This window comes from Papilio machaon, chromosome 8 (assembly GCF_912999745.1).
Source record: "Papilio machaon chromosome 8, ilPapMach1.1, whole genome shotgun sequence".
In the NCBI taxonomy this organism is placed as follows: domain Eukaryota; kingdom Metazoa; phylum Arthropoda; class Insecta; order Lepidoptera; family Papilionidae; genus Papilio; species Papilio machaon.
This window is the reverse complement of record NC_059993.1, coordinates 4,671,014-4,683,126: the sequence shown is the minus strand read 5'-3', so window position 1 is coordinate 4,683,126 and position 12,113 is coordinate 4,671,014. Positions and strand designations below refer to the sequence as shown.

At 33.3% G+C, this 12,113-nt stretch overlaps 2 protein-coding genes across 5 annotated transcripts in view; both read right to left on the bottom strand.

The window, feature by feature from the left end:
* Positions 1–6,306, bottom strand: part of LOC106717861 (fasciclin-1) — a 30,156-nt gene extending 23,850 nt beyond the window's left edge. For 3 of the 4 annotated variants that reach the window (XM_014511803.2, XM_014511811.2, XM_014511819.2), the window contains exon 1: positions 6,007–6,305. In XM_014511803.2, coding sequence (XP_014367289.1) covers positions 6,007–6,117 — 111 coding nt within the window. In that variant the 5' untranslated portion in view covers positions 6,118–6,305. Of the gene's footprint in view, positions 1–6,006 lie in introns of all 4 variants that reach the window. The other variant, XM_014511796.2, reaches the window with a different exon arrangement.
* A 1,924-nt stretch (positions 6,307–8,230) lies between these two features.
* On the bottom strand, positions 8,231–11,224 carry LOC106717721 (arylsulfatase B). The gene is made up of 8 exons (XM_045679071.1): positions 11,148–11,224; positions 10,978–11,056; positions 10,709–10,868; positions 10,314–10,537; positions 9,950–10,058; positions 9,544–9,696; positions 8,695–9,360; positions 8,231–8,613 (listed from the first exon to the last, which is right to left on the bottom strand). Exons 1-8 carry the CDS (start codon positions 11,171–11,173, stop codon positions 8,231–8,233), a joined length of 1,800 nt encoding a protein of 599 aa, XP_045535027.1. The 5' UTR covers positions 11,174–11,224.
* Positions 11,225–12,113: the final 889 nt, after the last annotated feature.

Genomic DNA, 12,113 nt, shown 5'->3' with positions numbered 1-12,113 from the left:
ATTACAAATCAAGAACTCAAACTTGTTAGGCACCTAGCCGTATTTAATTTGAAAATTATTTTTTTACTTTTGGTCAGTTAAAATACAAAAGCTTTGTTTTTCAAAAGCTTAGTGTGGGCTTTAAATTTATTTCTATTTGAGTACGTGCTCAACCCGCGTATGAATGCTTACGTAACAAAGATAGACAGTTATAAAGGAAAATAGACAATTTCTGATAGATATTATCATCTAAGAATATCGTTCTTCTAGTATCTGATAACTACACTTTAGTATAATGCTGTATTGTACAGTATGAGTTTAACTAGATCTGGACTGAACTATGAATTTTAAGTAGGATGTCCTTTATGACTGCATGTTTATATTCGATATTTAAAAACAGGTGGTTTAGTTATTTACCATCAATGTACAAACTATCGATTTAAACTGAGCGTTTAAGCTTAAAATGTAAATTTAACCTCGATATCGGTTATCTTAACCGTGTATTTCCACTGGTGTAACACCCGTATAGAAACTTTTATTTTCATCATAAGGTGGCAAATGAGCAAGCGACCACCTGATTCGCTGAAATAGCGAAGCGACCGCTGCACATAGACATCCGCAATTGCAGATGCGTTGTCTACCTTTGATTAACCAAGGAGGGATGTACAGAAAGAGAATATTACCCCTTCCTATGCGTCCCCTCCTCCGACAAATCCTCATCCCATTCCCATTCTCTCCTATATAAAAAAAGGCTGGGAAGGCGAAGTGGACTAAAATTAGGCCTCCGGCACCATACTCATTAGACGAAACACGGAATTGCTTCCACTTCACTGTCTTTTCCACGTCCACGTCACTTCGGCTCCACGGTTCCACGTCACTTCGGCATTTACGTGCAACCGATTTTGTGTCGCTGGCTTCTACCACTGTTAAATATATCTTTATATCACATTTTTTCAAGAAGAATGATAGGGATAAGAACATGGTTTCTACGAGTGTTTCGTCAGCGGAAGCCCTCTGTTAAGTATGAAGCTTTGCCGCTGCGCTCCGAATCGTGCGTCGTGCATATAAAGATGAGGCTATCCCGGCCATCTGCCGGTGACAGGCACGTGATGGGGACATGCCTCTCCGCAATGTTAACACACATACGAGTACCTCCAGTATAGATTACTTGGGCATATACATACATATAAGCTGTACACAAATTCGTAAGTAAAGTCGTATTATGATAAAACCCAAATTTCACCGAGAAGATTGTACTGAATTTATACTGAAACACATTGTTCTCTCTATTTTTTATAGAGAATGTCAATACATTTATTCAAGAGTTTCACGCTATTTACCAGTGAAGTAGCAGTTTTGTGACATTTTTTTTTACATTTGCTTTACTTTTTGGTATTTCCTCTGATGATTAGTGTTAGGGCAAAATTTCTAAGAAAATTCGTTCAAAAAGTAAGGTTTTACAATAATAGTAGCTTACCTGAAATGTAAATAAATGTCTACAAGTGAGTATTGCTCTCAACTTTCAGGTAACGCACGTGCGGTATAACTGCGATTTATTTTAGAAAAGCTAGAATTTAATTAAATAATTTATTTAAGGCCAAACTTGACAAGAGATGAAACCACATCTTACACATTAAAACAACATACTTACGTGACTTCAAAGGATTAATTCAACCATTATGCGACGTCTGTCGCGTAAATATGTTATAACTGAGATCTGCAAAGAGCTTTTTGTACTACTACCCTTAAAATCGTATCGCATCATTCGCATCGGCTTTATTAAAAAACTAAAAAAATTCTGTTAAGAAAAAGACATTCTAAGTTGTTTGGAATAAGCAAATGTATACGAATACGTTAAAATACGTTACGATATATTTGTATGTGAACGTGTCAGGCGATGATCAGGCGTGGGTTGAATACGAAAGCACCGGGGCTGTGTCACCGTGCGGCAGCGGCGCGGCGCCCGCATCTCTCCCTTGTATCGAATTCCTCAATTATTATTTGTCGGCTCCCTCAGCCCCGGAAACAAAGGCGGGAAGTTGCTATGTAGGTAACATCTTATAAAAGCTTGATTAACCACTGCTTTAATAGATTAATAAATTATATCACGTCTTTAAGCCCACCAAGACAGAGAGGTCTTTTATAAAGCCGATATCGTAACAAAATATGGCCTATAGTTTAAAGGAAATATCTATAAAATTGTGCGATATTTGTTTAGTAAGAACAGCGGCCTCCTGTTTTAGAACGCACCTTAATAGTGATTTTGTGTCTTGGGACCGCTAAGCGTAATAAGAAAAGCACTAGAGTAAATGACCTATACATAGCATATCATTAAAAATATTTTAAATACATATTCGAGCTCCTCATATCGATCTAGTTTTTGTTTACTTGAAATATAATCTAAAATGGAAATGTCAAGAATCAAACCGTAGAGACAACTTGAAAAATCATAGCTTTGTACGTGCATCAAACACGAATATACTTACAATTACTACGTATTTAAATGTTTCTTTGAACAATATATACGTCAAGAAATACTCTCCGCACAAAAGAACGTAACACGTATGTTACTGAAGTTTCATTGTAGTAATATTTAATGAGAGAAAGAGATAGAGAGCATTCTCTATCTCTTTCGCTATGCTCAGCGCTTTCTGTCCTGTCATCTTACGCCCAGTAAAACTGTTAATTCTTCTTCTAGGGAAATAGTGACTACAAGTTAGTTACTAAAAGTTATAAAAAAAATACCTGCATCTTTCAGACATTGACAATGTGGGTTGTTTGTAACAGTATCAACACTCACACTTCAAAGCAGTACTGTCAAACTTCGCATAACAAAGCTCTTTGACATACCTAGGGCATAACAACGCCTCATGTTTAATTACAACAATACGTGTCTCTGATGGCTACTAATATTAGCATCAGTGATGTTGTCTGAGTCAACAGCGACAGTTTAATGCCATCCAACGCAAATGAGATATCCATCTGACTGACACATCGCAACGCCGAACCAATATACGTGACGCTGCTGTCAGCATAAGTAAAACCTTGGTTGGTAATAGTTTGGATAATAAATTCATTCCATTATTTCTATCTAGAAATTTGTAGTCCACAAAGCTTAATACTTTTTAACTTACTACATGACCTATTGACTCATTATTAATCTTTCCATTTAATTTAATTGTTATACTGACGTAAGAGATTGTTTATAAATCATACAAAAACAAATATGTAAAACAAATTAGTTACATTGTTATGATAACCACGTATTCAAATTACTTTCAGTAAAATTTTAATTCATTCAAAAAATAAAATAATTTGTAGTTTAATCATTCATTAATGAAATTTAACGTTATGTTAATATATGACGTATAGACATTAAACAAATTTATTATAAATTTTAATAACATCAAAGTAATTTCATTTAAACATTTTTTATAACGATCAGGGATCTCAAACGATATTAAACTGCTCGTTGATTGGATAAAGGACCCGTTGTCCGATGTAATTATTCCTTGAAGGAAGCGAGTAACATGAGCTTGGTTTGAATACTCCAAGCTCTTATATTTCCTGTTTGAATTTATATATTTCGGTGTAACTAAAAATGTGTTACTACGCTATGTATTTAAATGTCTCAGCGTGTTTTTATACTCAATGAACTGATTCTAACCTAATATTCAGAAGTAATCATTACTAATTTTTACTACTATAATGAATAAATTTATGTTTAAAAAAAAATCGAATTTCAAAGTTCATGAGTAAATTTATTTCAACTCATATTTTTCACATGAAAATTACAAAAATAATGGCCGCCATGATTGAAACTGACAATACTATATTTACATACTTTCAATATTCATTAGAAACGAGATATAGTTGCTAACATGCATCAAAACAGTACGTTAGTATCTTTTTTCGAAGGATTTTATGAAGCTAGTTGTCTTGAAGTTGTTACGGTACCGGATGTAATCGTTTGAGACGTCTGTCCAATTAAGCAAGACTGCGCGCTCCTCCATTCCATTATTCTTTACTAGGCTACCGTTATGTTCCTTTATCATAATTCTGTTATTAACTATTATGATTTAACTTATCTATTATTCCATCGTTATACTGTAGAAAATATGCAAAAACTTAAATATATAAATACAATAACAATTTATGTAAAAAGTGAATATTTAACTTTCCCCTAAGTAACATTGTATAACGACATAGTTTCGCATTAGCCTTATGTAGAGTACAGACTTAAATATTAGTCAGCTGAAGTCACTGCCCTCCCATGCGAGACAAATCTCTAGGCTTTATTACGTTTATATCTGACCCATTTCCCCTGTCACTAATCAGATTACTCATAAATCCAATGTACCATTTCTTTTTTCAATGAATAAACTAGTGTTCCAGAACAATCGCACCTGATGCAGTAAATTGTGGCTGGCACTGCGAACTACTACGATAATATTTATCTTCGAGTAGAGCTAATATAGACAAACATAGTATTTTCTGAGTTATTATAAAACCAAGCTTCTACTTTTGTGGCTTATTGAAAGAAGAACTCTTTCTAACCTCTTCCTTCTTACGAAAGAAACCTTATCGTTACCTTAAAATATCAAGAACAAACTTCTTTGATATTCCGAATATTACATAATTTACCGCATCTTTACCGTTCCCTGCTTGATATTCGAGCGACAAAAACTATACTTAATTTAATTCTAAATTTAAAGTAAAAATTGGAACTAAGTATAACCTCACTATCGTATAAGTAAGCATATTAAATAATATTGAAGTTTCTGTTTTTGTTCAATCAGACGTTTTACAAGTTCAAGTCATTCAAGTAGAGTAGTTATGTAATTTTTTTGAACGACGTGGAACGTTGCCATATTAAAATAAAGGTATTCCTTAAAAAAAGATAGAATTTTGTAAATAACAAAAGATATAGATAACTGCGCGTTTTTAATTAACAGGATTAGGATTTGATAGACCGGAAATGTATCCTTAATTCGGCAAAGAATGCGTTTTTTTTTTTTTTTTGAAAACAGAGATACATCATAGCTTTGTTTGAAGCGTTAAGCTTAGACCAGTTATTTGCCAAGCAATACCTACAACCACTGCCGCCCGCCGGCTGTGATTTTACGTGTTAAGATGCTTAGCATTTCATCAGCGGTATTTATAAATCATCTTTGGTGAAGATAAAATTAATTAAAATCAGTTGATAGACCTTCACTTAACCTTCTGTTAACAATAATTAATCATACCAAATCCTTATTGCCTAATACAACGTATATTATATACGTAAGTGTATATAAGTAGTTTTTTTAATTTTATACAGATCGAGTCTTTAAATATTCAGTTGAAAATCTTTTGACATTTTAATCCTATATGACAACACATTGAAGAAATAAAATATCATGAAAATATAACTCTGAGTATAACTAGATTACATGAAAGTCTTTAATTCTATTAAAGAAAATAATCTACCTATGCAGTGTTATATATACTATATATGCCAAGTTGTGACCCTCACATAATTTAATAAGCTACGAGAAAACTGCAGAAAGTAGGTAGATATATTATCGTAGGACACACCTAGCAACTTGATAATAACAATATGGTGTTTTCTTATTTAAAAGCTCATACTCTAGGCTTTCTAAGCTATTGATCATTTTATTACTTAAAACTTCACATCATTCATGTATCTTTTTTTCCCCAAATACAAAATACCGTAAAATTTAACTATATAAACAATTGGAATAACTTAATAACTAAGAAAAGGTACACAAGGGTGGTTAAGGACATTTTATCATAAATTAAAATTATACGTGGGTGGATATGTGATATGTGATATATGATATGATGGATGGATAGCCTGCTGGCTTAATTTGCAAAAGAATTGACGAGTTATTAATTTAATTAAGTTATTAATTAATTGAAAGTGTAAATTTTAACATTATATACTTATTTTTATTACGTTTATTCTACAAAACATTGTTTCAAAGAGTTATCAAGTCTCAAAATTAGCGAAACTTTCCAAGTTACCTGTGAGAGATCTGCGTCCTCTTGAAGTTTCTCTGCGATCGTCATTTTTGTCTCTGCGACAACCAGACTCGACGACATCACAAACAATAGCACAATACTTAGTCCACCCATGATTGCTGTACGAATCCAAAGTTTAACACTAGTTTGCACACGCGAAATACATTGAAGTATTGGCGTGATAGGCGCGCGTAACGACGAAACGCGCGGCAAGTTATGCCGCGGTATGGCGCGGGAGGCACTGACGCGTTGACGCAGACGAATGTTCCTCTCCCGCTCACGCACACGACGAACACGACCGTTGAAATGGTCACTAGCCAGTCGTATGGTCATCGACGATTTCATACAAGCTCGATTCAAAAATAACGAATTGTGCAACACAGGTAGCACCGCTATATCAACGGTCTTTACGTAAACAAAGATTTTCATAAACAACTATATTGGATTTTTAAAGATATTGAACTTTAAGTATATAAAGTATAAATTAATTTCGATACAATAATAAGCTCTTGGATCGTAAAATATCTATGAAAAAGATTAAAACGAAAACAAGAAAAAGATCAAATGAACAGGCTCGACGAAGGTCTTGGCATGGATTAACGTTTCTAGTATACTATTGTATTATCCGTGGCTTTACTAACAAGTGACTTTAAAGTATTATAATACCATTTAACTGTTGTAATCAATGTTATTTTCATCAAGATTAAGTATGACTTCGATTATCTGCTGCGAGGTACAAATACACACTCTTGTTTCGATTACTCACAGTCCATTACTGCAGGAAAAAATGTTTAATCGTAAAATTAAAAGAGAAATTTTATTAAATTCCTCGTATAAACATTGCGATCATCACCTACGAGGCATTAAAAAAACGACCCTTTACATTATACCTGCCTCGAACAATGCGTGTTTTCTCGTCCCGGCGAAACGTGACGGCGACAGATTATAACCCGTTGCGGTTTATCGTTATTAAATAAACCTTTTTTGCGAAGACTTTTAAGTTTTGAGTGTATATTGTTTTATATATTTTTTCATTTTATATATCACTAGCTTTTTCCCGCGACTCCGTCCGCGCGGAATAAAAAAAAAAAATAGAAAACGGGGTAAAAATTATCCTATGTCCTATTCCTGGTTCTAAGCTACCTGCCCACCAATTTTCAGTCAAATAGATTCAGCCGTTCTTGAGTTATAAATGGTGTAACTAACACAACTTTCTTTTATATATATAGATATATATAGAGAAGATAATAAAATACTATGATAGTAAGTTATGTTAATTTTGAATATTCAATGAAGGTACTATCAGTCTACTGTTTATATTAGAACTACCCAAATGACTTCTCTGACCAAATTACCCAAATGACTAATATTTTCAGCTCTCAATTGAATATTTTTTTCATATTTATTTTCGCTTGTTTTACAGTCTTATTAATATTATTAAAGCGACAGGATATTGCATGTATGGATGGATTTATATATATTTTTTAGAAAGTATCTGCAGAACCGTTCCACGGATCTCGAAATTTGGCATAAATGTAGAACATAGCCGGGAAGAACACATAGGCTACTAAGTTTTTTGTTAAATTCTGCGTGGACCTAGTCATGGACGACAGCTAGTAAATTATGAACATAAAGTATTAATATTTTTATTAGATTATTTTAATATTGATCGTACCTAACCTTCATTGACATTTCATCGTACCAATTATTTCGAGACCTTGAATATCCAACTAAAATAACGATGTTACATTTTGGTATCTATTAAAAATTCACGAAATTCTCACTAAGCCTGTTAATTGGCAGCGCGTGACGATGGAAGCATCATCTAATGAAAATGTAAAGCTAAAACTTGGCAAGTGAACTGTTGCTTATTTAGGTTAACACGAAACTGGGTAATGCATAATAAAGTTGTTAGTGAACGCAGCAGCCGAAACTCTGGCTTGCGGCCAATATGCGTGCAGCTAACGGTTAACTTTTCCGCTCTAAACTTTTCTCTAAAATCGATGTTAAATCAACCGACGAAATTAAATATTAATGGTTTACTTATTTAACCTATTTTTTCGCTCTTAATTTAATTGCAATGGTTATTTTGATATTTAAGTAAGCATAGAAACGATAAAAGAATTAACATAAGTTGTGATTTTATTATGTGGCAATAAAAATTGTTTTTTTTTAAAGTTCACAATAATTATTATTTTCAAGTAAAACAGTGTTCTGTTTATTTATCTCAATAGTTAAATAAACTGCTAAGGGTCTTCGTAAATGAGTCCCCCATGTTTTTAATTAACTTGCATAATTTTTCTGAAAAGGTTCCAACATTTAATTTAAAAATGTACTGAAGCTCTTTTTGAGATAGATGCAGTGGAAAAGCTGGATAGGTTTTGTTTTCAGGTTCAATCGATATTTCATCGTTTTCGATCCACGGTGCCCATGTGTAATTACGAAGCGAGGGATCTGCTCTAGGATCCCGCTTCGGCTCATACCTCGGTTTCATTTCAGACCACAATACTCGAACGCGTAGAGTCAAATAATGTACAATATCGGGCAATTTATTCCACAAATCATGCGCTTCTAAAGGATCGGCACTTATGTTAAAAAGACATCCTTTTTCTAAAAAAAAAAATAAAATAGTAAATACTTACAGAATGACATCATTAAAAACAAATAATTTTTTATATTGTATAGTCATACCTTTTGTAGGAATACAAATGTCTGCACTTTGAAGTACGTGCAGTCCTGATAAATTCAATTCCTTCCGTTTAGCTGTAATAGACTCCGGTTCAATCGACACCCCCAATTTATCTCGCAGCACGTTGCTTACTTTACAATCCAGTAACATATCTTCATACGATGGGGGATCTTTTCTCAAAGCTTGTAACTCTTTGCCGTAATATCCACTTGTTTCTTCATCAACTTTTCCTAGTATAATTTTTAAATCACCTTCTCTAAAAGCTACCCAACCGCTGAGATTGTCAACTGCCAGTACTATTTCTTTACGTTTTGATTTCTTGCCATCTTTAAGTGACAACCATTGGTTTACACCATCTATTGGTTTCTTGATGGCGCCACCTGCTGCGTGTACTAACGTTGGTAGCCAATCGGTTACGTGAAATACTTCATTCATAATTTTAGTAGGTAATATAGGACTCCATACGAGTGCAGGAGAACGTATAGCGCCTTCCCAAGGTGTGCCTTTAACGCCTCGCAACGGAAAATTAGAGCCGAAATTTTGCAAAGCTCCAGTAGTTAAGGCGCCATTATCCGAAACGATAACGATAATTGTACTCTGCAGCATTTCGTTTTCAGATAAAGCTGCAACAATGCTGCCAACGCTTTTATCTAAACCAGTAACCATACCTGTATGAATTTTTAATACAAATTGTTACATGTAAAATATTTTTTTCCGCGAAACAGTTTGGTCGTTTGGAGTTAGACATGTATTGCTCACTTACAATTTTTGATAACTGTCTTCGCTTAATTTAATAAAATGGTTCAACTAATCATTAAACAAAGGTCTCACTTTTGTATTTATTATCTTACCCGCATAAGTTCGCCGAGCGGAATGTGCGATGTGACTATTTGCCGCAATAGTATCCGCAGGCGTTTGAAGATTAACTAAACCTCCACCAGTGTGGGGGGCAGCGTGCGACAACTGGAGATACAAAGGTACTGTTCTATCATGGTTTCTAATTACTGAAAAAATATAAAACCCTTTATATCATATTATCTTTATGTATGTCTGAAACAAAATTAAAAATAATTAAGTTTACTAAAACGGATCTGCCATTTTAAACAACTCGTGAAACATATTTCGCCTCAAGAATACAATAGGCATATTTTGTATAAGTAAGGATAAGTAGACATTGGAAATAAGTTCTATATTACATATTTTTGCAATTTTAAAATCTCTACCAAATCTTAATTGAAATTAACTAGACTTACGCACTTTCAACGGCTTTGTCAGTAAATATTTCTGTGACATGACCACTTTGATCTTCCACGGGCTGTGTATTATTGTACAAGTTTAAACCAAAGGCAGTGGCTCCATTCCATTTCTAAAAAAAGAGCAATAATAAGAAGCTCCTGGTGTAATTGTGCTGTTTCAAAGTATTATTTCATTTATTATTTACGCTAAGTATTAGTAAATTATACAAATTTACTATGATCGATAGAATATTTTGGAACTTGTATTTGTTTGTGACTTTGTAGGATATAGTATAGCAATTTTACGGTTACAAAAAATAACTATTTTTTTCCAAATAATTTGTAGCAAGCGCTAACCGAAAAGTTTATAATTAGACTTTGCGTACCTCTATCAAATCGTGCGTAAAGTAATCTATAGACCCATCGAGGAAGCCATAAAACGTGTTAAAGCCTCTGTGAATAGGAAGATAGTGCTGTCTAGATTTACCGACGTTCCATTTACCTATCAAATAGGTTTCGTAGTCTAATTCCCGCAAATAGGATGGTAAGAGGCGTTCCGATTCAGGTATACCGAGATCTTCCGACGCCGATATAGAGATGCCTTGAACACCTGGAATTTAGATTATTAATAATGCTTTCTGTTATTATACTATTAATTTTGAACTGAACGATCATGAGTTCAAATCCACCATTTGACATCTCGTAAGCGTAATCTTTAAGTATAGTCGGATTGTCATTATTAAAAAATCATGTTACGAAAGAAAATACGTTAGGACTTTACCAAGTCTCATGGGATATTTTCCTGTAAGTAACGCACTTCTTGAAGGTGTACCAAAGGCATCTGTATAGTACTGATTCAATACAATTCCATCCGAAGCAAGCGTGTCAATGTTCGGTGTCCTTATGTCGTGAGAACCAAGGAAACTGACGTCATTCCAACCCTGTAAAATGTTACCTAATTATAACTTAATTATCTATAGCTTTATATAAATTCCACTCCACGGTCACCGAATTTATTGTTGTTATTGAATCAAGTAACAAAATACTTACCAAGTCATCAAAAAGTATGAAAATAATGTGAGGTTTCGATACTTCTTCGCCATAAATTTCATTCAGAAATATAAAGAGGCTAAAAGGGTTGAATAAAAAATAAATAAATATTAATTTACTAGTATTTTACAGTAATTTACATAAAATTTACACGTCTAAATAAATCTAACCTTAGTAATTTGATCAACTTTGACATGTTTCACGAATTAGTTGCGAGTCTTTGAAATTAATTCAATTAGATGCCTTACTCGTGATAGAATTTCAATATTGTGAGCCGACAGCGCTCAAGCAACCTATGAAACATCCAAAACTTGTTTGAACAATTGAACACATGCCCGTTAATCATATTTCGAGACACTAAGTGGTAATTAAGATACCAATATTGATACAGGTGTTGGATGATACAAGAAACTGAATCTTATATTCTACACTATTTTAAGCGTCTGTCCAATGGCAGAAAAGAGTTGTTAACTCTTGAGAAGAAGTAATGAAACGCCAAGGAAAGAGACGTCAAAACGAAATATTTTTCTTTCTACGCCCGTTTTTTCATCAGTCGAGTTACTTTAATTTTAACTGAAAACGTTACGTTACGATATCAAAAAACTGGGTTAATATTTTTATCAGGCGCTTCTAATCGGGGTGTTATTCTTAAGAAACCATAGAAAAATATTCTTATACAGTTGTTTGAGCGACGAAAGCCAGAAAATAAAAGCCTAGAAATGTTTTAAATCAATTTTCAGAACATTGAAAAGGGACTCTCGTCTATTTGAGAAATTACCATATAAATCACTCAGTACAGATAACTATCAGTCTTCTCAGATATAATTTATCGTTATCTACGAAACATCCAAAGTACTGTTCGATCGCTTGGAATAACTAATGAAGTTAAATTAATTTCTTTAAGTTATTATTTTAAAGAAATTTATTAAATCGTAAGTAAAAATTAGGTAAGATCAAAATGAAGGTTAATGAATAATTATTGTAGAGGATGGCGGCGGGTAGTTTAACTACAGTTCAATATATAATTAGTTAAAATTAAAACATATTATAGTTTAAAAGAAAAAATACGAGTTAAAAATTAATTTATGCCGGAAGTCCAATTAACATATAATCACAAAATATTTCTACATTTTCGT

Excerpts from the sequence above, each read along its gene's own strand:
- LOC106717721 (XM_045679071.1), bottom strand. The coding sequence starts at position 11,173 with ATGTCAAAGTTGATCAAATTACTAAG. Across the intron at positions 11,057-11,147 it reads AAGTTGATCAAATTACTAAG|CCTCTTTATATTTCTGAATG; the intron begins GTTAGATTTATT and ends CAACCCTTTTAG. Across the intron at positions 10,869-10,977 it reads TCATACTTTTTGATGACTTG|GGTTGGAATGACGTCAGTTT; the intron begins GTAAGTATTTTG and ends AACATTTTACAG.